Consider the following 27,604-nt stretch of genomic DNA (forward strand, 5'->3'; position numbering starts at 1 on the left):
TTTGACTAGGCGACTCATGAATTTAGTTCCTTCTACGTGCCAGTCATTCTTCTAGAGTACAGACTTGAAGGAGGCAGAAAAGCTCCCTAGTTTCATAAAGCTTACCTTGTAGGGGTAGCAGATGGGCAACAAGGCAAAGACAAGTTATGGCCAGGCACAGTGGTTCACGGCTGTAATCCCAGTGCTTTCAGAGGTCATGGCTGGAGGATCACTTGAGCCCAGGAATTAGAGGCTGCAGTGAGCTATGCTTATGATTATGTCACTGCACTCCAGCCTGGGTGACAGAGTGAGACCTTGTCTCAAAAAAAAAAAAAAAAAAAAAGACAAGTCATGATAAATCCTTCAGGGAGTGACTTGGCCCAGGTAGTGTTTCGTCATGGCAAGGAAAAATTGGAAAGAGGCGACTGGGACTTCTTCAAATTTAAATATTATTAAGTTATTTTTGCTTGGAAAATATCAGGTAAAATAAATTCACATTTTGTCATCGGATTAAGCAATGTTAGATTTTTACACTTGGCAGGAATTTGGCAAACGAAGACATAGTTGCTCAGATCTTGGTGGGTTCTGGCTTTTTCCAGCTTTGCAAACCAAGGTGAAATGTCCTGAACTTGGAAGATCTCTGGCTGGCATCCACATTGGACCCAGTAATGCTGCCTCATGTCATACAGCTGATTAAAATGTGCAGAGGAACTAAAGTACCCACAGAAGCTTCCTTGCTTCCAGGACTGGGACTACTCCAGGATCCTTCTGAAGGATGTCCTCTACTCCTCACCAGGTTGTGACCTGCATTACTGCCACAGGTGTGATGCTGTTGTCTCAGACTGTAATCCACCCTTTTTTAAAAGGGCTTCTCTATATACCTATTAGCATAAGCCCCTTTCTCACTGGTTGCAAGTCGAAGCTTCTCTGCAAGTAGTAGCTCCTTTAGGTGAAACTATTCCACTCCTAACAACTTTTGCACTTTCAAAGAGAGAAGAAAAGAACCCAAAACAGGCCAGGTGTGGTGGCTCACACCTGTAATCCTATCACTTTGGGAGGCCGAGGTGGGTGGATCACTTGAGGTCAGGAGGTCGAGACCCACCTGGCCCACATGGTGAAACTTCGTCTCTACTAAAAGTACAAAAATTAGCCGGGCGTGGCGGTGCATTCTTGTAATCCCAGCTACTTAGGAAGTTGAGGCGGGAGGATCTCTTGAACCCGGGAGGTAGAGGTTGCGGTGAGCCGAGATCGTGCCACTGCACTCCAGCCTGGGTGACAGAGCCAGACTTCGTCCCCCACCCTCCAAAAAACCCAAAACAAAGGACAAATATCGATACCTCATATCCCTACATGTTTGCAGAAAGGTTCTTCTGCTTTGAGCTGGATCCGTATAATATTATGACGGGTGATATCCTAACATCATTCCACATTTGCCTCTTTGGCATCCAGAAAAGAATCCAGTTTTAATTCCTAAACACCCCATCATCCTAAATGCTCCGGCATTGGTCCTTAAACACCGTGTCCCCCAACCCCAAGATAGTGCATTCTTCCCCACCCACTCCCCCCCCACCTCAATATTCCCACTCCTTTATCCCTCACTGGTGTCCAGTTGGGACTCTTGCTGGTAGGGTGTCTAGAGGTGCGGTCAAAACCATCTTAATGGACAAAGGTAAAGGCCATTTAAAAAAAGAGATGGGGGACATGTTTTCATTTCACTCCGATCCTCTGCCCTATTGAAGAGCGCTTTCTGCTTTCCCGGTGAGTATCAGAGTATTCTACCACATTTGTTTTTTTGGAGAGAAACATGTAAGCCTCAAATATTCTAGGAGAGCCCTTATGCTACTTGAGGGTACTCAGTGAAGATTTCAGGTACATACAACGCACTTGTCTGGAAGCCTGTGGAGAAATGTAAAAAGGGTTTCTAAGCAATATTTTCTGTTTCCTTTCCGCTCCATTTTAAGTTTCTGCTAACTTGCCCCCGACCCCGCAACTGCTCACGACCTCCGTCAAAGTCGACCTTTCCCACTGCGTGGAGTGAGTTGGGATGCATACTGGGGAGTTGTATAAGAGTGTTTGAGAAAGGGAGACGCAAAGTTGAATAAAGGTGTTTCCCGGGAGGGGCCTAGCGGAAAGCAGCAGGTGGCCGGGGCGGTTGGAACCCAGCGCGGGCGCAGAGCGTCTCTGGCGTGGGCATTCGGTGCAGCGGGTCCGCGGGAATCTTGGATACGCGGAGGTCCCGGGACGGGGGTGACGGACGGGGCTGCGGTCGCGGCCGGGTGAGATTGGGAGCGGAAGGAGGCGGCGGCGCTCGGGGGAGGGCACGGGCCCTGTAGGCCTCTTACCAGCGCGCAGCCGTGCGCGGCCGCCGGGCGCGCAGTGTTGACCCGCGTCCTAGCAACAGGCGGGCGCCGACTGCGGCGGGGCAGGGCGCTGCAGGTGAGTGCGGCTGGGGCTCTGCAGCCGGCCGCGTAGGTCGGGAAACCGAGGCAGCTCTCCGGCCCCGCCGCTGCTGCTCTCGCCTGCTCCCCTTTCCCTCCCGGGGACCAAGACCCGCCCCCTTCCCTTCTCTCTCCCAGCCCCATCTCGCTCCTTCCTCCCCGCGAGACCCTGCCTCGGCCCTAGGTTGGGGACCGTCTGGTCTTCAGTCCTCGCGCCCCGCTCTGCTCTACTCCGGCCCCATCACCTCCTGGATCCGCTCGCCACTTCTCCCGCCGCTTCCCTGCCTCTCCTTCCCCCAACTCGTGTTTCTGCTCCGCCCTTGCAGCTCTGCCTCCCGCTCCAGCTCCAGCGTGGTCTTCGCCGTCCCTTCCCTCCTGGTCCCCTTACCGAATCCATCCCTGGAAACTTAGGGTCTCAGCTCTGACGCCCTCTTCTTGTAACGAGTCTGGTGAGGGCTGTCATCCCACACTAGGCTTAGCTTTGGTTTTACTTAGGGCCCTGTTCATGTCATGTCTGAAAGTTCGATTTTCTGTAGGTCTTACTGAGTAACTTATGCATTCTCAGAAAGCCGTGTATGCGCGGACTGCGGGTGGATGTTACCAACCACATTCACAGATCTCAGAGCTGATGGCTGCCTTTCCATAGCCCCCTAAAGAATTCGGTTGTGCTTCTGTTTAAGTGTTAACGACGTGATTCCCGAATGGGTTTCGTTTCACTAATGATGCTGGAAGCTTGAAATTGACCCTTAGAAAGAAAAACAATCTGTGGTATCTATTGGATAAAGAGAAAAGTGAGTGTTAAGTGACTCCTAGTTTATGTAAACATCCCAGTTTATGTAAACACGTAACCAAAACTTTTTTCCTTTTAATCTTTAAACTTACTTTCTTTACTTCAAAGGTATGTGCTGTGTATTTACATGGATTCATTTTAACTATGGTTCTTAAGCCAAAAGAGCTTGGCAATGGGTAGAAACTGGAGAACAACTGGTCTTGATTTTAAAATCTTAGTTTTGAGTTATACCGACCATTTTTGAACACCAGTTATTTATTTATTTTCTAATAACATTGATCTTGCCTTCTGGATTGTCATAGGCCACCCTGAAGTTTTCTTAAGCTGACCAACCTTCTTGAATAAAACTTGTGCATTGCTACGGTTCACTAGACTTGGAAATACAATTTGAATAGATTCAAATGTTACATTTCTGTCAAAATTTATCTTGACGAAAATAACGATTTTGCATTTCTTAATTCTGTGTTAAGGGTCCTTCAAGAAGTTACTATATGGTATGTTGACTACCATAGCGTTACATAATCTATTTAATTTCGCATTTTTTCTTTAAAAATGTACAAGAAGCAATCTTTATAAGATTACCAAAACAAATGTTATACTTAAGATTAAAGACAGAACGGTTCACCTAAGCCTTTCTGTATAAGATAAAGCTATTTGCACTTATTTCACACTATTTTACACTGATTTGCACTTATTTTACACAACAATGGGAAATTCAAGACTCACACATACACATCAGAACATGTTTATGTGTTTAAATCTAAAGCGTTTCTCATCAGTTAGCAATAGAAACAAAATGCTGGAATACCAAAACAAACACCCAGAACAAATTCGTGCACTAACTTCTACGCTTTATTTCATGACCACTTTGATATATATGTCTGGATCAGTTATTCTCGACTCTGTCTCATCCAGTACTTGGTTTTTATAACAAATATGTTGTAATGCTGCTTTGCTAGCCTGAAATCAAGATCATAGATTATAATCCTACATATTTAATATAGTTTTAAATATTGATAGCATGCTAACTGTAAAATGAAAGAAAATAATTGTAAGAAAATACCGGCATGTAAACGCTCAAGTACCACTACACGAGAATATATAAGGAAGTAGTCAGATGTCCAGCCTTACACAGAATGACTGTGAACACAGCAGCCCCAAATGCAGACTGATACACATGTGCCATTGCAACTTAAATTTCTCTAATAACATTGCCATCAATGGTGTCATTTTCCAAAATGCCGAGCTCTTGGTAAAATTCCATGTAAAAGTATGTACAACCTTCCTTTCATTTATGATAGCTACAATTCTGGAAAATTCAGGGTGTAATAAAACTGTGACAAAATACTCTGCAATTTTTGCAAAGTGTAGAAAAATTCTAGGCTCAGGTAGTGCTTATCTGAAGTTTTTCACTTACCAGGTGCCTGGAGGTTACAGCAGAATTCTTCCTTCTAAGGTACTGTCCTGCACAGAAGGGTATTTTACATTGTCGGTCCTCAACACTAAAGGCTGATAATGCCCCCTTTCCTATCATGTTGATAGCTAGACATCTCTATAATATTTCTATACTCTTTATCAGCAGAAGGTACGGCCCTGTTGTGATCCAATGATCTCCTGTGATTGAATTTAATAGATAGTTCCAAGATTTAATACAGTACAGAATGTAAAATCTCCAAGTCTAATCTTTGTACTTTATGCCTTTGTAATAATGATGGGAGAAGAAAGCCAATTTTATTCTATATTTAACTGTGTAATCATTCTTCTAATATTCTGGAAGAAAGATTTTATCAGTAAGTGTTATTACAAATGAGAAAAGAAACAAGTACAGATTATCTGCAAAAAAAGCCTTAAATGTTCATTATGAAGTCAGAACTTGCTTTCTAACTTGGCTCTTATTTAACGTTACAGATTTTGTTACTTTTAAAAAGATCTTCTTTTACAGACTAATTTCTATTTAGCCAATGTGAAATTTGTCTCACTTGAATTGGTTTTAAATTTTACTGCTAGACTCTTCCGATAACTAATTTAGATAAAATGGCTGAAAGAGTCTCACTTATTCCTACATCTCTCACATTAACTCTTAAGAAGGTTGTGAATTACAGTAAAATGTCATCTGGGCAGGATATACAGGCAGGGAAAATAGTATTTGGATTGTCCAGATATTCTGGTAATAGGATCAATATGTCCTATATCAATTTTCAGAAAAAAAATTATATTTCACAATACTGTTCTTATCCTATTTCTTTTTTAACTCAGAAGGCACTTGGGGAAACCAGAGCTATCAGAATCATGTTCTTCAGTCATCATTGTGATGATACAGATATTGTCACTATAAGAAAGTCAGGATAACAGTATTCAGTTTAATAGTGTAATTCTAAACAACGTGTGTCCTGGCTCAAAGGAATATTTGTCCCTGAAACTGCTGGCTCCCAACAGAGCTGTGAACAAAAGCCCTTAATGCCAACCTCTTCCACTTCTTTGTTTTCCACTCTTGGAGTTTTCTGTTTGGGTTTTATACCTATCTGTTTGAATCCTCTCTCTTAGGCCCCAGGGAAACTAGAAAGAAGTTATTAATTTCAGGGCAAATACCGGAAATTTCTTAAATACTAGGCAGTTTTACCTAGTGCTGGTTTACTACTTCATTGAACTGAAGAGCAATTAGATAATTTAAAAAAAATCAATCTTCTAAGATTAATAAGCAGAATGTGGGATGAGGAGTACTAGTTTAAAGACTTGAGAATGAAAAATGTTCCAAGGAAAAGGTGGATGCTATCGTCTCTTTCTCTTTCTACTCTGATGTAGTGCATGTGCTAAGCTCAGGTCTGAGCACTGGCGGATCCCATGGGTGTGGCTCTGACGAAATTGGCGCAGTGGACTGCTGCGGGACATGGAACGGGAACCCTCGAAATCACCCCTCTAAATGAAGCGATATTGAAAGAAATTATTATGTTTGTGGAGAGTTTTATCTATAAACATCCCCAAGAGGCAAAATTTGTTTTTGTGGAACCACTTGAGTGGAACACAAGTTTGGCGCCCTCAGCATTTGAATCAGGTTATGTTGTCAGGTAAGCCAGTTACTTGCTTCTAGGATTTGATATCTTCGTTGTACATATGATTATCAATTGGTTCTAGGTTTGGGGGCAAGTCAGCTAACCTCTCTGAACCTCAGAAGCCCTCTAAACCAGGAAATGTGAACCAGAGACACACAGGTGAAGTCTGAGGGTATTCAGCTTGGCCAACACAATACCTTTCTAAGTTTTAAATTTAAGTTTTCAAATTAAACAAAATTTTAATTTTCGTGGGTAAATTTCTTTTAACAGGGCATCCATTATCTAGGTCACTACACTGCCAACATTTATTGCTGCTTTATGCCTGGCCTTTCCACCCATATGTGGAGATATATATATACTTTTTAGAGACGGGGTCTCGCTATGTTGCAGAGGGTGGTCTCAAATTCCTGGCCTCAAGTGATCCTCCTGCCTCAGCCTTCTAAAATGCTAGGATTACAGGCATGAGCCACCACACCAGGTCATCCATATTCTTCTGAATTTTATTTCTATAAATGTGTGGGGTACTTCCGTATTACCTGCCAGATGCCAGGAGCTATTGGTTTTGTGCCCTCTGATGTAGATGACATCTCTTCTGGTATTTAAATTGATCAATTCCTGGGATAGAAGCAGGGGGTGGTGGGGAGGGGTGATGAGTGATGAATTTTGATTTTGCTCAATATGAGGGAGAGAATTCTTAAGAATTATTGTTGTCCTCAGATTAGAGCCTTTCAAATCTGAGATAAAAAAAAAAATTTACTTTTGTCTCAAACAGTGAACTCTTAATCTATCTCATTCAAACATGGCTAAAATATATATATACACACACACGCATAAATTATGTGAACAAATTAAATATAATTGTATAAGAATGTATTATTTCATTAAGCATTATAATTATACAATAAGCAAGCTAACAAACACACACACACACACACACATATATTTTTGCCAGCCTCAGTTTATTTTGCACCTTAGGCATTCTATTTTCTACCACCTTGTTCTTCTTTGGTTTGGATATGAACTTTTACAGTCTGATCATATCAAAAACAGTTCCCTAGCTAGCCAAAGCTTCCTGTAGATGCCTTTTCCCTTTTCTCCCTTTGGGATTATTTGTGAGAATGAAGTCAGAATTTCATTTTTAGAACTGCAGCAAAACCATTCTTAAACTGCATTTCAAGAGCTCTTTAATTCTTCTGTTGGTCGGCCTTCTCCCTGAGTCGTTTGAAGTCATATTTATTTATTTATTTTTTCTGGAGATGGAGTCTCGCTCTTTTGCCCAGGCTGGAGTGCAGTGGTGTAATCTTGGTTCACTGCAACTTCCGCCTCTCAGGTTCAAGAGATTCTCCTGCCTCAGCCTCCTAAGTAGCTGGGAATATAAGCGTCCGCCACAACGCCTGGCTAGTTTTTTGTATTTTAGTAGAGATGGGTTTTCACTGTGTTGCCCAGGCTGGTCTTGAACTCCTGAGCTCAGGCAACCCGCCTGCCTCAGCCTCCCAAAGTGTTAGAATTACAGGTGTGAACCACCACGCCCGGCCTGAAATCTTATTTTTTTAATGGTGCATTTTATTTCTAACTGTGCCAGTGGTAACTTTCTCCAGAAGTGCTTGTCATTTCTGTGTTGTTCAGCTTTTTTCCTAACCTTTGAAATATGATCTCCTACGTAAAACAAATTAAAAATGTATTAACTACTTGGCTGATCACGGTGGCTCACACCTGTAATCCCAACGCTTTGAAAGGCCAAGGTGGGCAGATCACCAGAGATCAGGAGTTCAAGACCAGCCTGGCCAATATGGTGAAATCCTGTCTCTACTGAAAATACAAAAATTAGCCGGGCGTGCTGGCACATTCTGTAATCTCAGCTACTAGGGAGGCTGAGGCAGGAGAATTGCTTGAATCTGGGAGGTGGAGGTTGCAGTGCACCGAGATTGCACCACAGAACTCCAGCCTGGGCAACAGAGAGAAACTCCATCTCAAAAAAAAATTTAATAATTTTATAAAAATGCATTTAAAGCAGATGACAGAAAAGAATATCATGATTGTAATTGTTTTGCCTCTGTACAAATTTTGTGCTCCAAGCACAAACATGATCACATCTGACCCCTAGTTAGGTGGGCTGTGACACACACCTCTCAAATCTATCACTATTTCCCCCTATTCTTGTCCAGATTCTTTTTGCTTTATTTCCATTCTTATATCTCAGCACACAGTTATTTATGTATTTATTTAAGACAGGGTCTGGCTCTGTTGCCCAGGCTGGACTGCAGTGGCATGATCATAGTTCACTGCAGCTCAAACTCCTAGGCTCAATGGATCCTCCCACCTCAGCCCCTCAAGCAGCTAGGACTATAGGCACATACTACTATGCCTGGTCAATTTTTCCATTTTTTTTTTGTAGAGACAGGATCTCACTATGTTGCTCTGACTGGTCTTGTACTTTTGGCCTCAAGAGATCCTTCTACCTTGGCCCCCTGAATTGCTGGTATTTCAGACCTGAGCCGCTGTGTCCAGCTCTGCATGCAGTCTTTATGCACAGTGTTCCCTCCTCAGAAGGACATTTTGACATTTTGAAACAATTACCCCTTGATTTTTATACTTCTGTCACATTTACTATGCAACTTTTCCTTGGGCTAATTTCTCAATCCATTCTTTTTGTGTCTGACCGTTATTGATATCTTTGGTACTGGAAGGGTAGAGAGAGGTATTACTGTTGTATTTGAAGGAAACTGTGCTTGCCTGGCTCTGATGAAAACCAAGATTGCCTTGAAGAAGGCAAAGGGTACAGCTGAGATTTTGGTCATAATGGAAAATACCAGATGCTTTAGCATCCAGGTCTTGACTATGCCACTTGGTCTACTCCACAAACCAAAGAAAGTTCAGTAACCCGTAGCCACTCAGTGTTTGCTATGACAACAAGTGATGTCAACCAGAGATATTCTCAATTGCCCAAAGAATTTATTATCAAAACAGTCCCCATGACCTCATTCATTGCCCTTTGGACCAAGCACACTCTTCTGGCTTCTCTGTTGTTAGTACACTATTATAGATTTATTGAAAGTGGGGAAGCTACTTTCCTTCCAGACAGGACTCAGGTCTGGGCATCCATGTGTAAGGCCATGATTATCCTGAAGGATTTGAACTTGTAGTCTCCGGATGTGTTTCTATCAAATAGGAATGTCCTTGGATACTTTAAAGTAAAGGTGGATGCCTGTCCTTGTGGGTAGACCTCTCAGGCGTCTTGTTCCAAAACAAGTTAAGTTTTATCTACACTGGAATTCTGCCGAAGTAGATAAGCTACCCCTTTTTTGTTGGTCTCTGCAGACATTGATGGCAATATATTTATATCTGTGGCTTTAGTTCTCATTTGATATTGCACATTCCAAATGCACTGTGGGCAACAGTCAATAAAAGTTTGATCATCCTTTTTCTGATTAGGCTAATGAGCCTCTGATACTGAAACTGATATTTTAGTCACACACTGGAAAGGTTTTATGTTTCATCAACTGCCTTCTGTCCTTTTGTGTAGATCATTATTAATTGAATAGATGGGCATAGCCCTGTTCATGTTACGTGATTGTCTTTTCCTTAGAATGATTCCCAGTGTTTTCATCATGTTATAACATTTGTCATCATCTCTCCACATTTAATTTTGGGGTGGGGGCTGGGGGTCCAATAGCTCTACTTTCATTTCATGGAAATCATAGGTCTCTTTGTATTATCATTTGCAATTGCTTTTGTTCTTATCAGACAGGATGAATTTAATGGTCTTCCTAAAACACCTCAGAATGAAGCCTAAATTTGCTGTAAACTAAGAACAAATGACAGCAGTCAATGGCAATACCATCTGTGGTACATAGAACCGAGGCACTTTGATTCTTTCTAATGTAGCTTGGGAAATTTATAAATTGGATAAGCACTCAGAATCACATGGTGAAAATGTTATTACCTGATTTTTTTTCCTTCTCTGGTAGAACTACAGTATGATTTTGAATCAAATGTGCTATAATATTGCCATATTTTAGTTTTAAATCTCACTCCACTGCATCTCAGTGATATATATGCGTCGAGATAAAAATATATTCTGGTAGGAGTTGGGACAGGAAATCAGGTCGCCTGAGCGATGGCTCTCTTCCCTGCAAGAATGCGCAATTCACACACAATTCATACCTCTCTGGACCTTAGTTTTGTGATCAATATCATGAAAGCCTGAATTTATATGATCTCTAAGGTTACACTCAACCTATAAAATAATATTGTTTTATGAGACAATAATTATTGCATTTTGGTAAAATTTCTAAGTCACAGTAGTAGGGTCAGTGGCTGTAAGTTTTGTTACTGAGCTGTTTATTTTTTGTCCCTGAGAACTTCTAGTTTCTTAGCTATAGCCTTATTTTCTATGTTACTATTTAGACATACATTTATTAGGTAGTAAGACACTAAATGAGGCTGGGTGCGGTGGCCCATGCCAGTAATCCCAGCACTTTTGGAGGTGGAGATGGAAGGATCGCTCAAACCCAGGAGTTCAAGGCTAGCCTGGGCAACATAGCAAGACCTTGTCTCTAAACAATAAATAATAAATAAATAAACAGACCAATAAATAAATAAACAGCCAGGTGTGGTGGCGTGCGGCTGTAGTCCCATCTGCTTGGGAAGCTGAGGGAGAAGAATCCCTTGAGCCCAGGAGTTCGAGGCTGCAAAGAGCTATGATTGTGCCACTGCACTCCAGCCTGGGTGACAGAGCAAGATCCTGTCTCTTAAAAAAAAAAGGACACTAAACTCGATACTGAGGATTAAAGAAAAAAGACACTTTTCTGCTTTCTTGCTTTAGAGTATAAACAGAATTTTTAGCTCCCTTCCACGATTCTGGTTTAAAAGTGTCTCCATCAGGTCATTGGAGTGTTTGATAGCTCATTCTTCCTGACCTTCACAAGGTGGGTGCAGCATTTTTCTTTCCAAGAGCTCGTTCTTCAGGTGTTAGAAACTGTGAGCCTGAAAACTGAAACTTCCTCTTCAAAATCTTGTCCATAGCTGGTGTTTTTTATTTTTTAAATCTATTTTTATTTTATTTTTTGAGAGGGGGTCTCACTCTGTCACTCAGGTTGGAGTGCAGTGGTGTGGTGTTGGCTCACTGCAACCTCCGCCTCCCGGGCTCAAGTGATCCTCCCACCTCAGCCTCCCAAGCAGCTGGGACCACAAGCAGGTGCCACCATGCCTGGTTAATGTAGCTGGCATTTTATTTCTGACTTCTCTGTTAAGTTACAGGCTTCAACTGGTAGGAGCAATGAAAAATGTCACCTGTGCCCTTTGGTTTCTCACCAGGAGTTTCACTCTCTCTAGTTAAGTAGCTTGGTATCTTTGGCATTCGGTCAGCCTATTACTTAGTACTCTCACCGTCCACTTAGTGTGATGGCCAGCCCTTGATGTGAAGTAACCTTTAGGTAACAGGCCTTTAAGAAATCTCGCAGTTCTAAGGACATTATTCCAGAAGCTTAATTTTAGAGGAAATATACATTTTGTACACAATGCATGTCATTGGCAAGTCTAGAAATATTTTATTCATTCGTTTATTCCACAGATATTTACTAAATGTCTTCTATGTGCAGTTCCTATCTGAAGTGCTGGAGATAGGGGCAGTCCCTATCTGCACCCAGCAGAATCGGACTCATAAAGTCCCTCTGTGAGCCCTCTTTTGCTGCGGTAACACATTGCCACAAACCTAATGGCTTAACACACACAAATGTATTATCTTACAGTTCTAGAGGTCAGAGGTCTAAAATGAATCTGCAGGGCTAAAATCAAGGCATCGGCAGGGTTGCATTCCTTCTGGATGCTTAAGGAGAATTTATTCTTTGCTTTTCCAGCTTCTAGAGGCCCTTATGTTCCTTGGCTCATGACTCATGGCTCATGGCTCCTTGGCTCATGTCTCCACATCACTGTGACCGCTGCTTCCATCAGCGTAACCCCGTTGCTGCCTCTGTCCCTCCTGTCTTCCTCTTATAAGAACCCTGGTGATTATTTTTGGCTTCCTCCAAATACCCAGAATAGTCTCCCCATCTCAGGATCCTTGACTTAATTTCTATGCAAAGTCCCTTTTGCCATGTAAGGTGACATGTTCATAGGTTTTGGGGATTCAGATGTGAACATCATTCTGTCTCCCCTAGTTCCTATCCTGTTGTTTTTATTCCAGTGAGATCGTCAGTAATAAGTAATCTGGGTCAGTCAGATTTACTTTTTCTGATGAACTAGCAACATTTTACATCTGTGTATCTACATTGCAATTCAGAATATGTTAGATCAGGCCAGGTGTGGTAGCTCACGCCTGTAATCCCAGTACTTTGGGAGGCCGAGGTGTGTGGATCCCTTGAGCTCAGGAATTCAAGACCAGCCTAGCCAACATAGTGTAACCCCGTGTCTACTAAAAATACAAAAATTAGCAAGGCATGGTGTCATGTGCCTCTAGTCCCAGCTACTTGGAGGCTGAGGTGGGAGGATTGCTTGAGCTCAGGAGGCAGAGGTTGCAGTGACCTGAGATCACGCCACTGCACTCCAACCCTGGTGACAGAGGGATACTCTGTCTCAAAAAAAAAAAAAAAGAAGCTAGATCAGGTGTGAAGGTGTCAGGAGTTTCATCAGAGATAGCCTCCTGTAATACAAAACCTAGACAATTTAGTTAATGTTGTAAGTGGTAGAAATCTATAGAAATATCACTTCCATGGAAACATCTTAATATTTTTTAAATGCCAACCTGAAAAAAATCATTAAAATGGATGGAAACACAAAGCTAGGAGACTCAATAACTTTTGATCAGGAAGAGTCCATTTAGAAAAACTGCCTATTATCCCAAGGCAAACCAAATAAAGGAGTTTAGAGTGGGAAAGGAATTCACAGAGAGGATCTAGTTTGCCTTGAGTTTGCTTTTTTTTTATAGCTTTTTTGTTCATAAACACAGTGTAGCCAAGAAAACTCCTAACCACTAATTACTGTGGTGTAAAAATTTTATAAATAAAATAACATTAGAAATCCCCAAAGCATGAAGGGTTTTGCAGAACCAATGATTTTTAAAAAGATGCCAGAAATCAACACATTTTAGAAAACAAAAACAAAAACTGTGACTATTTGAGTTCAATTGTGAATTCAAGAAATTGCTAAAAAAAAAAAAAAAAATCGGCCGGGCGCGGTGGCTCACACCTGTAATCCCACCACTTTGGGAGGCCGAGATGGGTGGATCACGAGGTCAGGAGATCGAGACCATCTTGGCTAACATGGTGAAACCCCGTTTCTACTAAAAATACAAAAAATTAGCCGGGCGTGTTGGTGGGTGCCCGTAGTCCCAGCTACTCGGGAGGCTGAGGCAGGAGAATGGCGTGAACCCAGGAGGCGGAGCTTGCAGTGAGCTGAGATGGCGCCACTGCACTCCAACCTGGGGGACACAGCGAGACTCCGTCTCAAAAAAAAAAAAAAAAAAAAAATTCTTCCTTGGTTATATCCTGTTGGTCACTAGGGTTGCTGGTAAGTTTGAGGATTTAAGAGTTTGCATGTGGAAGAAAGTGGGAAAACAGATGAGCTACTAACCAGATGTATTTATATTTTCTGTATTTTATAATGAGATATAGGAATAATCTGTCTAAATGTCTTAAATTTAGCTTCTACTGGCCTCTAGGTAGCATGAAGCTTTCAATTTTTTATTTTTATTTTTTAGTGAAACAACAGTCAAATCAGAAGAAGTTGATAAAAATGGACAGCCTTTGCTATTTCTCTCTGTACCACAAATTAAAATCAGGAGCTTTGGGCAGCTGTCACGCTTGCTACTTATTGCCAAAACTGGGAAGTTGAAGGAAGCCCAAGCATGTGTTGAAGGTGATCTTAATGCTCCAGTCTGTGATTTGAGCTTTTAGAAACAATCTTGCTGGGAAAATGGGGAAAGGGTGGGAGGATCATTTGTTAGAGTCTCTTGAAAAAAATTCTACAATCTACAAGGTAAAAAGTCAAATGTACAACTTCATGAAAATGTTATTAATTTTCCTTGGCTGCAATATTATGCTCCTATCAAATTTCTGCTTTAAAATGAAAGGCCTGCTACCTTACCACTGGTAAGTTTCTAGGTTTCTGATTTTAGCATGTGGTTTGAAAGAGAACCTTCTCAGCTTCTGGAAAGCACAGGGGGCTGTAGCCTGTTAGGTCAGTGTCAGGAGAGAAGACAGATGACAAGGGCTGGCCTCTGAATCCACTCTCTCTTGGCATACTGCCAAGGAATAGATTGAATGACAATCTTTTTCCTTTAAAATGAATGTAGGCTCTTTCTTTAGCAGAGACGGCTTTTAATAATCTCCCTTTTCACTTTTCTCAGCCATATTCCACTGTGGACTTCACAGTCTTCTGTGAGTAGTTACAGTCATTCAACTTTGTGGCAAATATTTTGCTTCTTCTTAAAAATATGTGATGTTTGCACTATCATCTAATCATCTAACATAGAAAAAATGAATGTGGTTGCCTGCTATAATTGTGTTGTAAATGTTTCTTATAAGTAGAAATACCTAATCATAGGTGATAATGTATGTGTTCTGCTTTATTGGAATTATGTGACCAATGGGTTTCTGGCACAAGGTATTTGAATTCTGCCCATTTCTATGTGAGACGGGAAGATGGTCTTTTTTTTTATGCCAACCTCAGGATAGCAACCTCTTTTTATGCTTGCTAAGGGTATCAAGTCTTGAAGAATAAAGCTGAATTCAAGAAGGTAGTTAATAGATGAAAGATTATTCATTCAATTCAACTCAATTGCTAGACATAGAGTTCTATATGGCTATATACTTATCCATCCACTCTATAATACATAGAGTTCTATATAGCTAAATACTTATCCATTCACTAAATACTTATCCTTTGCTGCATTTTGCCATTTCTGCAAGAATTTTGGTATAACCCTTAGTTTCAGGTCCAAGTTGCATGGTACATGGCAATTTGGTAGTCAGGTTTATGCCATTCCCCAGAATCCGCCTGCTCTTTTTGTAAATCTCTGTGTGATGACAGTCATAAGGTTGTTAAGTTGAGATGCTCAATAAATGGTTGATTCCTTTGTCTCCTTTTCGCTGCTCTCCTCCCCGCCAGTGAAGTCCTTTCCTCAGCCTTAAGGCCGTGGCATATCCCGTGACCACATGGGAATGTTAATGCCTTCACTATACTTTTCTTCATTTCATTTAAGTTAAGCTTTCTGAATTAGTCTCATAGGCCTTCCTCTCCATCCCCATCTCAATGCATACATATTTTCATCTTTCTCCAATTTCTCCATTCTAAACAAGGGTTTTCCTCTTTCTCCTTCATTTTCAACCATATTGGTTTTTGACATTAACCAAATTCTGTTTTCAGCACCTCTGGGTTCAACTTTCACATCTATATCAGCCTTGACAATGAATTGGTATTTGTTTTTCACTATAATTTAAATATATATATAATTACATTATGTATATATTATATATATGGCTAGATGTGCTTTCCAACTCTAAGATCATATGGCATTGCAAATATTAAGCCATTTGAATAGTTGCAAAAGAGTGCTACTGGGTCTGTAGGCTTAGGAAAGCATGCTGTTTTGGAAAGAAAGCCTTTATAAATACCCAGCACTGCTACACACACATACACACATGCACGTATAGTTCTAGTGATGATTCTTCTAAGGAGATCACTATTTCTCTATCTTCAAATAAATTCTGAATGTATTAATTGATTGTGCGTTCTGAACAATGCCCCACAGCCAATTTAAAAAGAAAGAATTAATGACTGTCTTGGTCTTTGTGCTATTAGGGAGATATATAGATGATATTACAATACAAACTAGAGCATCTCATGAGATAGAAGAAAGTTCCTAAAAGCAATGGAATCTCAGACGTAAAGATGAATTCTAATTGGGTCGATTAGAAAAAGCTTAATGAAAGAAACACGTCTGGATGGACTTTGAAGGATTTATTAGTCTTAATGTTTGTTGTGCTAGAAGACAATAGGATAATTTTTATTTGTCTCCTTTTTTTTTTTTTTTGGCAGCTAACAGAGACCTCATAGTAAAAATCTTGGGCTTCGATTATAATACAATGAAAGTAGACTCAATTGCATTAAATATTCTTGGCAAAATTACCAGAGATGATGATCCTGAAAGTGAAATTAAGATGAAGATCGCTATGCTGCTTAAGCAATTGGATCTGCACCTCCTCAATCATTCTCTAAAACATATTTCATTGTGAGTCTTTTTCAAAAAGGAACCTCTATTGTATTGAGCCAAGATTGCACCACTGAACTCCAGCCTGGGTGACAGAGCAAGACTCTGTCTCAAAATAGATAGTTAAATAAATAATAAAATATTAAAATTAAAATTAAAAAATTAAAAAGGAACCTTTAAAAATTAGTTACAAAGTTGCTTTCAGAGTTTTAGAAAAAAAGACATAAGAAAAGTAAAGTATGGAAGTTATTGCTATGGATTTAACTTTACATTTTATTGGAACAAACAATTTTCTTGGGATTCATTTATTCCAATTCTAAAAATTAAAAATTGCAGGTAACATCACTAAAACATTCTTGTGGGGTTTCATGCAATTCTGAAGACATTAGGTGGCCTTGTTATTTTCAAATGCTCTCAAGACTATTACACAAATTATTAAATTATAATGCAGATATCATGTAGTTTGTATAGTCCAAAGCATGTTCATTTTCTAATATTTTTAGTGTTAGAATATTATCAGCTTGAAATAAAGTGAATATTTAATGGAGTATGTTTAATGTTGCATTAAACATAAATCACTAATTACTTGATGTGTTGACAGTGCTGTTATAAGATTATAGCATGGCTAAAATTAACTGCAATTTTAATTACAAAAAAGATATTTCTCCTGATACAATGAAATGTGTTCATGTGTTTCCTCGATTCTGTTTAAAGTATTTAAGCTGACATTTTAAACATTTATTTCAGAGAAATAAGTTTAAGTCCCATGACGGTGAAGAAGGATATAGAACTGCTCAAACGTTTCTCAGGAAAAGGAGACCAAACAGTCTTGGAATCTATTGAATATACCTCAGGTTTGATGTTTTCTCAGGCTCATTTTATGTTATTTACATTTTCATAATTACATTTGCAAAATGCTTTCAATGTCTACATTACAAGAGAAGGTTTAAGAAGGGGAAAGCTTAAAATTTCCACAATATTTATTTTGTGGAAGCCAACACTTTTTACCAAACTCTAGGTTAAGGAACTCCTGTTAATTGCTTGATGATTGGTTTCAGATTATGAATTTTCAAATGGATGTCGAGCCCCACCGTGGAGACAAATTCATGGGGAAATTTGTTATGTGCTGGTGAAACCTCACGATAGTGAGACTCTGTGCATTACTTGCAGTGCAGGAGGAGTATTTTTAAACGGTGTAAGTAAATTTTTAAAAACGTAACTAAAGCCAGTGGACTTTGGTTGTTAGCTGTAGATGTCTCAAGGGTGTGTCCCAATGACCACAGAGAATGAATTACTGTTCGGTGAGATAGAAGCAGATTCCTTTGATATATGCTTGCTTGGCAAATCCAAAATAGCTTCAGAATTAGCTCTCTTTTTCTCCACTGCAGGTCATTAAGCCAATCTGATAAGAAATGGGCTTCAAAGTGACCCATTCCACTTTATAAATGTCTTTAACATAATCACTTCACTGATTCGTTACACAGCTACCAAAGGATAGAAAGGTCAAAAAAGGAACATTGAGATAATACAGATGTCATGACTGTAGCTTGCATCCTAAGAGTTGGAGGGACAAAGGGAAAGAGAGGGGCTTATCTAAATGTAGAAGGTAGGAGACAGTGCCCCATGGAGCTGGGACCCAGACCTCTGGGGAGGATCCACTTCCAGTCTGTGCTGGTCCCCACAGAGTTCAGACCATCTCCATGAGGCAGGACTCCAGATCTCTGGAGAGTGGGCACTGCCCAGTTAATGCTCGTACCTCGGGAAGAGGATCCTTGTAGAGCTGGCAGAGCTGGGACCCGGACCTTTGAAAATGGAGCACTGGATGACTGATAGTGATATTTCCCAGGGGTGAAGTGAGCCTGTTTCTGGGACTGTGAAAAATCAACAAACCTGGAAACCGGAACCAACCGTTGCTACTGGAAGCAACTGCCACTATGTGGAAAGAAGGGCCGTTGCTGGGGTGACTCTAACAGGGACAGTGGGCCAGCAGGAAGCAGCAGGTCCCTCCTCCCTCTCCCAGCCTTTCAGTCTTCCTTTAGCTGATTCTAATGACCGAGCCTAACCTAGCCTGGTGAAAGGAGAAATACGACATTGCAGATTCCCGCGTGAGTAGCACAAAGTAGAGGCTGGATGGCTGGGCTTTGAGCTGAGTGATAAACAGCACACAGTGTTCTGGATTAAAACACTTTCAGTCTCATCCCTATTCACAGAACCAGCTAGAAAGAGCTTAGCTTTCACCTCTGCAACATCCTGCTCTCAGTATCTTCAACATAAATTTGGAACTCAGAAACAAAATTCTACAAGGAGGATCCAAGTCCTTAATGGGGACCCAGCCACCACAGGGGACTGCCTGGAGGGTTGTTACATGTTGGCTTGGGTTGGTACCAAAATGTTGGAGCCTCTTTTCTGATTACCTATAGTCATCTTTCTGACATGCCTTTTGGTGCTTTTCTTATTAGCATGACACTGAGCTCATTTCTACAAAGAGGAAGTAGATGAATAAGATTTTGCTTTGGTTTATCATGATATTTTAGAAAAATGAAATCTCTAATTAGGAATAAAGGGACAAAAGAAGGAATGATTTTCTTTGACCTTCTGGAGGGGGGCAGGGAGTCTTTATTTCTGTCAAAGGTTATTATTGATCTACGTACATATAACTTATTTAGCATGGAGATATCTAAGTATCCCTTTAAGTTTTAAAAAAATGAAAGACGAGGACCATAAAACTACTCAATAATTACAACAAAATTTAAAACACACTGGTTATATGTATAGAAATGTTTTTGTGTATACAGTTATATATAACACACTGCAGTTATATGTATTTATGTACATATAGTTATGTGATGTGTGTGTATACATACATATATATACTGTTATGGAAGAACAATAGAGGTAGGGAAGAAAAGGAAAATGAGGAAAGGAAAGACACAAGAAGAGAGAGAGACACATGGGTGTGTGGACAGATCGTTACACAGAGATCCAGAAAATAAGCCTATAGCAACCATGCCACAGACAGAAGAACAGAGTGTGACAAACAGAAACATAGGCTTTTCCATGGTTAAATTCTAACCTTGAAGACTTTTATGACATCGTCAACTAAGGCTCGTGAGGTCATAATGCATTTTCAGAATAGAGGACAGTGGAGAGAAGGAAGCTGTCACTTCTCTGCTGAATAGCAGAGTGCCTTACATGCATATAGGAGGTACTCAGTAAAGCCTTGCTGAATGAATGAACAATTGAATGAAGGAAGGAATGAGTGAATGAATGGAAAAATAGATAACATTAAATTAAGGGGGAAGGATTTTGCCTATACATTTCCTGTATAAAGACTACCATATAGATCCTTCAGAGATGAAAATAATATGTGTGCTTAGCTTGTGATGTATTGATCAGGTTCTTATAATTGTTCTTATGTTAATCATAGAACGAAACTTGTTTTTTCCCAAAGGGCAAAACAGATGATGAAGGGGACGTTAATTATGAGAGAAAAGGTTCAATTTATGAAAACCTTGTCGCATTTTTAAGAGAAAAGTCACCAAAATTTTCAGAAAATATGTCTAAACAGGTAAGTTTTATGGTTTCTTTTGAGCTTTCATAGCATTATGTTACTAAACAACTTTCTATGGTACAAGAAAAATAGTAATTTTGCCTATTTTTGGACACTTTTTATTGTTAGTGTTTTTTTACAACATAACATAAAAATATTATAAATGTAGTATCATTGTTCAGCATTCGGTGGCATTAATTACATTTACAATGTTGTACAAATATCACTATTGTCAATTTCCAAGTCTTTTTTGTTTCTCCAGCTTGAACTCTACACCCATTAAGCAATAATTCCCCATTCCTTCTTCCCTGACTTCCTGGTTAACTCTGATCTGCTATTTCTATCAGTTTGCTTATTTTAGATATTTCATGTCACTGGAATGATATAATATTTGTCCTTTTGTGTCTGGCTTCTTTCACTTAGCATAGTGTTTTCAAGGCTCATCCGTGCTATAGCATGTATCAGAATTTCATTCTTTTATGGTAGAATATTATTTTGTTTATGTATAGACCACCTTTGCTTTATGCATTCATCCCTTGATGGACACTTGGGTTGTTTCCACCTTTTGGGTATTGTGAATAATGCTGCTATGAATATTGGTGTACAGGTATCTGTTGAGTTCCTATTTTCAATTCTTTTGAGTCTTTTCCTAAAAGTGGAATTTCTGGGTCATATGATAATTCTGTATTTAACTTTTGGAGGAACTACCAACCTGTTTTCCATGGGGGCCACACCATTTTCATTCTCACCAGCATTATCCAAAGATTCCACTTTCTTCACATCCTTGTTAATAATTCTTATTTTCTAGGTTGTTGTTTAATTATAAACATCGTAGTCAGTGTGAAGTGGTATCCCATTGGGACTTTGATTTGCATTTCCATAACGATTAGTGATGTCGACCATATTTTCATATATTTGTTGGTTATCTATATATCTTTTTTGAAGAAATGTCTGCTTGAGTCCTTAGCTTATATTTTAAATTGAATCTTTTTGTTGTTGTAGTTTTTGTGTATACCCGATGTTAACCCTCTTATTAGATAGAAGGTTTGCAATTTTTTTCTCTTGTTCTGCAGGTTGCCTTATAACTTTCTTGATAGTGTCCTTTGATGCAGAAACATTTTTAATTTTGACAAAGCCTAATTTACCTATTTTTTCTTATGTTGCCTATGCTTTTGATATCATATTTAATAAATCATTGCCAAATCCAACATCATGAAAAATTTGCCCCTCTGTTTTTCCTCTAAGGATTGTATAGTTTTAGCTCTTAACTTTAGGCCCTTGATCTCTTTTGAGTTGATTGTTGTCCATTAGGCTCCAATTTCATTCTTTTGCATGTGGATATTCAGTTTTCCCAGCACAATTTGTTGAAGAGATTGTTCTTTCTCCTCTGGATGGTCTCGGCATTCTTGTTGAAAATCAACTGATCATAGATGGAAGAGTTTACTTGGGGACTTTTAGTTCTATTCCGTTGGTCTATATGTCTTTCTTTATATCAGTATCACATTGTTTTGATTACTATAGTTATAATAGTTTTGACATCAGGAAGTGTGAGTCCTCCAACTTTGTTCTTGTTTTTTAATGCTGTTTTGACTATTTGGTATTCCTTGACACTCTATATGAGTTTTAGGCTTGGTTTTACATTTCTGCAAGAAATGTCATTGGGATTTTGATAGAGACCTCATTGAATTTATGAATTGCTTTAAATAGTATTGCCATCTTAACCATATTAAGTCCTCCAGTTTATGAACAGGAGATATCTTTCCATTTATCTGTGTATTTAATGGCTTTCAGCAATGTTTGGAAGTTTTCAGTGTACAAGTTTTTCTCCATTATATTTACTCATTAACATTTTATTATTTTTGATGCTAATGTAAATGAAATTGTTTTCTAAATTTTATTTTTGATTATTCACTGCTAGTGTATAGAAATACAACTTTTGAGTGATCAAATCAGATCTAATTTTTGAGTGTTAAAATCAAGATTGAATTTCGCAACTTCACTGAATTCATTTAACTCTGTGTGTATGTGTGTGTATTCTTAGGTTTTTCTGCATACAAGATCATGCCATCTGCATACAGATAGTTTTACTTCTTCCTTTCCGATTTAGACTCTTTTACAATTTCTTTTTCTTGACCAATTACTGTGGCTAGGACTTCCTGGACTATGTTGAATAAGAGTGGTAAAAGCAGGCATCCTTGTCTGATTCCTGATCTTTTTTTTTTTTTTTTTTTTTTTTGAGATAGAGCCTCACTCTGTTACCCAGGCTGCAGGCTGGAGTGCAGTGGCATAGATCTTGGCTCACTGCAACCTTCACCTCCTCTCCCGGGTTCAAGTGATTCTCGTGCCTCAAGCTCCTGAGTAGCTGGAATCACAAGTATCTGCCACCATGCTCTGCTAATTTTTAGATTTTTAGTAGAGATAGGGTTTCACCATGTTGACTAGGCTGGTCTCGAACTCCTGGCCTCAAGTAATCTGCTTGCCTTGGCCTTCCAAAGTGCTGGGATTACAATTGTGAGCCACCGTGCCTAGCCTGACTCCTGATCTTAATTGAAAAGCTTTTAGGCTTTCACCATTGAGCCTGATGTTAGCTGTGGGATTTTCTTATATGGCCTTTAGCATGTTGAGGAAGTTGCCTTCTATTCAGTTTTCCTTTTCTTTTCTTTTTTTGAGATGGAGTCTTGCTCTGTCACCCAGGCTGGAGTGCGGTGGTGTGATCTTGGCTCACTGCAACCTCCACCTCCCGAGTTCATGTGGTTCTTCTGCCTCAGCCCCCATAGTAGCTGGGATTCCAGGTGCACACCACCACACCCGACTAATTTTGTACTCTTAGTAGAGATGGGGTTTTGCCATTTTGGCCAAGCTGGTCTCAAACTCCTAATCTCAGGTGATCCACCTGTCTCGGCCTCCCAAAGTGCTGGGATTACAGGTGTGAGCCACCATGCCCAGCTCCAGTTTTTCTTTTCTTGGTGCACCCATTATTTAGTAGACTCTCCTGAGTAAAAGATGTACATCGGAGGGAAAAAATTGAGGATTCAGATGTTAGAGAATACCTTTATTATTTTCTCTCAGTTGTTTCTAGAGTAATCATTTGAAATTAATTTTTAGTTAGCATTTCAAAGGCTTATGTTTCCACATAAACTGTTTGTTTTTCCCCTCTTTGGAGGCCTTTAGGATCTTCCTTGGTGTTCTGTAATTTTTGTGGTATGGTTTGTGCAGATTTTTGTTTCCTTTTGAGATTCATCCATGCTTTTCATCTATCATTAATTTATTGCTTTTATGGATGTGTATTATTCCATTGTATGGATATGCCACAATTTGTTTATCCACTCTCCTGTTAATAGATGTGTAGTTATTTCAGGTTTTGGGCTATTACAAATAAAACTACTAAGAACATTTTTGTACAAGGATTTGTATGATCATATAGTTTCATTGTGCCTAGATTAAAAACCTAAGAATGAAGTGGTAAGGTCATATGATAGTTGTATGTTTAAGCAACTGGTAAACTGCTGTCCATAGTGGTTGCAATATTTCACATTGATGTAGGCAATATATGAGAGTCCCAGTTCTTCCACATACTCATCATTAACTGATATGGTCAGTCCTTTAACTACAGACATTCTAATAGGTGTGTACTGGTATCTCATTTGGTTTTAATTTGCAGTTCTTGAATGCATCTTTTCATGTGCTTATTGGCCATTCACATATCTTATGTGGTAAAGTGTCTATTCGGACTCTGTCCATTTTTTTCATTGGGCTATTCAGTTTTTTATTGAGTTGCAACAGATCTTTATATATGTTCTTGGCTTATATATTCTGTTAGATACATGAAATATAAATATTTCATCCCAATCTAGGTCTTGTATTTTTCTTTTTTCTTTTTTCTTTTTTTTTTTTTGAGACAGAGTCTCCCTCTGTCACCCAGGCTGGAGTGCAGTGGCACGATCTTGGCTTGTTGCAAGCTCCACCTCCCGGGTTCACACCATTCTCTGGGACTACAGGCACCCGCCACCACGCCTGGCTAATTTTTGTTTGTATTTTTAGTAGAGACGGGTTTTCACCGTGTTAGTCAGGAAGGTCTCGATCTCCTGACCTCGTGATCTGCCCACCTTGGCCTCTCAAAGTGCTGGGATTACAGGTGTGAGCCACCGTGCCCGGCCGGCTCTTGTATTTTTATTCTCCAAGCAATGTCTTTCAAAGAACAAGAGTCTTCAATTTTGATAAAGTCCAACTTATTTTTTCCTTATAGTGTTTTATAACGCTTTTCCAAACCCAGTATAATGAAGAATTTCTCTAATGTTTTCTTCTAGAGGTTTTTCAATTTTACCTTTCCAATCTATGTCTATGATCCACTTTAATTTGGTTTGTGTATATGGGGTATGGATCAAAGTTCATTTTTTCTTTTGCTTATCTAGTTGTTCCAGCATCATTTGTCAAAAATAAACCTATTGTTTTTCCACTGAATTACCTTTATAACTTTGTCAAAAATTAGTCATCCATTTGTTTGTGAATGTATTTTGAACACTTCATACTGCAACTTTGATTTCTCTGTTTTTACACCAATACCACACTGTCTTGATTACTCTAGCTTTATGATAAGTCTTGAAGTTGTTTATTTTAAATCCTCCAATGGTGTTCTTTAAAAAAGTTTTTTTGGCTATTCTAGGTCTTTTGCATATCCATAAGAATATTAGAGCCAGCATGTCAATATCTTAAAAAATTGCCTGATGGAATTATGGTTAAGATTGCCTTGAATTTATAGGCGAATTTAGGAAAAATGGACATGTTAATATTGAATTTTCTAATCCATGAACATAGCATGTCTCTCCATTTATTTAGGTCTTAGTTAATTTCTCTCACCAATGTGTTGTAGCTTTCAATATACAGGTCTTATACATCTCTTTTGAAACTTATCTGTATTTCATATTTTGGGGTATTGTTAATGAGTTTTAAATTTTCTATTTCTAGTCATTTGTTGCTATTGTATAAATATACACTTGATTTTTGTATGCTGATTTTATATCCTGAAATTTTGCTAAACTCCCTTATTAGTTCTAGTACCTTGTTTGTACATTCCAGAGGATTTTCTGTGTAGATATTGTCAGTGAATAAAGATCATTTTCTTACTCTTTTCTTCCTAATCTCAACTCTTCCTTCCCAATCTCAACAGTTTTTTATTTCTTTTTATTTCCTTAATACACTAGCTGGAATTACCAGTAAAAAATTGAATAGAAATGGTCTCTTGTTCCTGATATTACAGGGAAATCTTTCAATTAAGTTTGATGCTAACCATTTACAAGTTTAAGGCTTCTATTCTGAGTCATTGAGAACTTTTATTAGGAATGAATACTGGATTTTATCAAATGTTTCTTTGTGTACTGTGGAAAGAATCATGTGTTTTTTTCCTCTCTTTTAGTTTGTTAATGTGATTATTACATTGATTAATTTTTCAAGTGACAAACCAACCTTACATTTCTGAGACAAACCCCACTGGAATCTTTTATATACATTATCAGTTTTAATTTGCTAAGATTTTGTTAAAAAGTTTTGCACCTATGTTCATAAAGTTATTAGTGTGTAGCTTTGTTTTCTTTAGTATCTTTGTCTGGTTTTGGTATTGAAGTAATACTGACATTATAGAATGATTTAGAGAGTTTCATCTTCTCTTCAATTTTTCGGAAGAGTTTGTATAGAATTAATATTGTTTGTTTATTAAATGTTTGGTAGGTTTATTAAATGTTTGATAGAAATGTTTGGTGAAAGCCATCTGGGCCTGGAATATTCTTTATGGGAAAAATTTTAACTACAAATTCAATTTATTTGATAGTTATGGCACTATACAGGTTGTCTATTTCTTCCTGAGGGAGCTTTGGTAGATTAGATTGTCTTAAAGGAATTTGTTCATTTGGTGTAAGTTGCCAGATTTATTGGCATAAATTTTTTTCATAGTATTCTCTTATTGACCTTTTAATATCTGTAGACTTTGTAGTCATTGTTACCTCTCTCATTCCTAATATTGGTCATTTGTGGTTTTTTTATTTTGATCCACCTATAGCTGTAGGACTATAGATTTACTGAATTTCCTCAAGGAACTAGCTTTAGGTTTAATTTTTATCTTTTTTACTTTACTTTGATGTTTATGTCTTTTTATTTGGGTTTATTTACTCTTATTTCTCCAGTTTTTAAAAAATGTTACAATGCATTTAATTTAATCTAGTCATATTTGCATTTGAAGAAATTTTGATGAATTCCATTGTGAATAATGTTTTACTTGGAGCACATAAAACAAGGGATCCTCAGCCCAAAAGCTGCTTTAGCTGATAAACAACTTCAGCAACGTTTCAGGATACAAAATCAATGTATCAACATACAAAATCGCCAGAATTCCTGTGCACCAACAACAGCCAAGCCAAGAGCCAAATCAGGAATGCAATCCCATTCACAATTATCACAAAAAGAATAAAATACCTAGGAACAGAGCTAACCAGAAAGGTGAAAGATCTCTACAGTGAGAATTACAAAACACTACAAAGAAATCAGAGATGACACAAACAAATGGAAAAACGTCCGATGCTCATAGATTGAAGAGTAAATATCATTCGAATGGCCATACTGCCCAAAGCAATTTATAGATTCAATGCTATTCCTATCAAATTACTAACAACATTCTTCACAGAGTAGAAAAAAACTATTTTAAAATTCATATGTAACCAGAAAAGAATAGCCAAGGCAATCCTAAGCAAAAAAAAAAAAAAAAACCAAAGCTGGAGGTATCATGCTACCCAACTTCAAACTATACCACAGGGCTACAGTAACCAAAACAACACTGTACTGGCATAAAAAGCAGATGCATAGACCAATGAAACAGAATAGAGAGCCCAGAAACAAGGCTGCACACCTACAACCATCTGATTTACAACAAAGCTGACAAAAACAAAGAATGGGGAAAGGACTCCCTACTCAATAAATGGTGCTGGGATAACTGGCTAGCCATATGCAGAAGATTGAAACTGGACCCCTTTCTTATACCATATACAAAAATCAACTCAAGAGGGATAAAAGACTTAAATGTAAAACTCAAAAGTATAAAAACCCTGGAAGACAACCTAGGCAATACCATTTTTGACATAGAAACTGGCAAAGATTTCATGACGAAGATGCCAAAAGCAATCGCAACAAAAGCAAAGATTGACAAGTGGGATCTAATTAAACGTAAGAGCTTCTGCACAGCAAACTGTCAACAGAATAAACAGACAACCTACAGAATGGGAGAAAATATTTGCAAGCTGTGCATCTGACAAAGGTTTAATATCCAGCATCCATAAAGAATGGGTTTACAAGAAAAAAACAAACAACCCCACTAAAAAGTGGTCAAAGGGCATGAACAGATACTTTTCAAAAGAAGACATACATGTGGTCAACAAGCATGTGAAAAAAGCTCAATATCACTGATTATTTGAGATACGCAAATCAAAACCATAATGAAATATCTTACACCAGTCAGAATGGCTGTTATTAAAAAGTCAAAATACAGCAAATGCTGGTGAAGTTGCAGAAAAAAGGGAATACTTATACACTGTTGGTGGGTGTGTA

The 27,604-nt window shown here is 38.7% G+C and overlaps 1 protein-coding gene across 1 annotated transcript in view; it reads left to right on the plus strand.

Annotated features, from left to right (window-relative positions):
* The first annotated feature begins 2,354 nt into the window (after nucleotides 1-2,354).
* Nucleotides 2,355-27,604, plus strand: part of ARMC4 (armadillo repeat containing 4) — a 185,329-nt gene continuing 160,079 nt past the window's right edge. Inside the window, exons 1-7 of the mRNA XM_030798068.1 lie at nucleotides 2,355-2,415; nucleotides 6,010-6,272; nucleotides 13,954-14,111; nucleotides 16,293-16,485; nucleotides 17,212-17,318; nucleotides 17,523-17,659; nucleotides 19,916-20,032. Coding sequence (XP_030653928.1) covers nucleotides 6,049-6,272; nucleotides 13,954-14,111; nucleotides 16,293-16,485; nucleotides 17,212-17,318; nucleotides 17,523-17,659; nucleotides 19,916-20,032 — 936 coding nt within the window. The 5' untranslated portion in view covers nucleotides 2,355-2,415; nucleotides 6,010-6,048. The remainder of the gene's footprint in view (nucleotides 2,416-6,009; nucleotides 6,273-13,953; nucleotides 14,112-16,292; nucleotides 16,486-17,211; nucleotides 17,319-17,522; nucleotides 17,660-19,915; nucleotides 20,033-27,604) is intronic.

Source organism: Nomascus leucogenys, chromosome 18, assembly GCF_006542625.1.
Source record: "Nomascus leucogenys isolate Asia chromosome 18, Asia_NLE_v1, whole genome shotgun sequence".
Lineage (NCBI taxonomy): Eukaryota > Metazoa > Chordata > Mammalia > Primates > Hylobatidae > Nomascus > Nomascus leucogenys.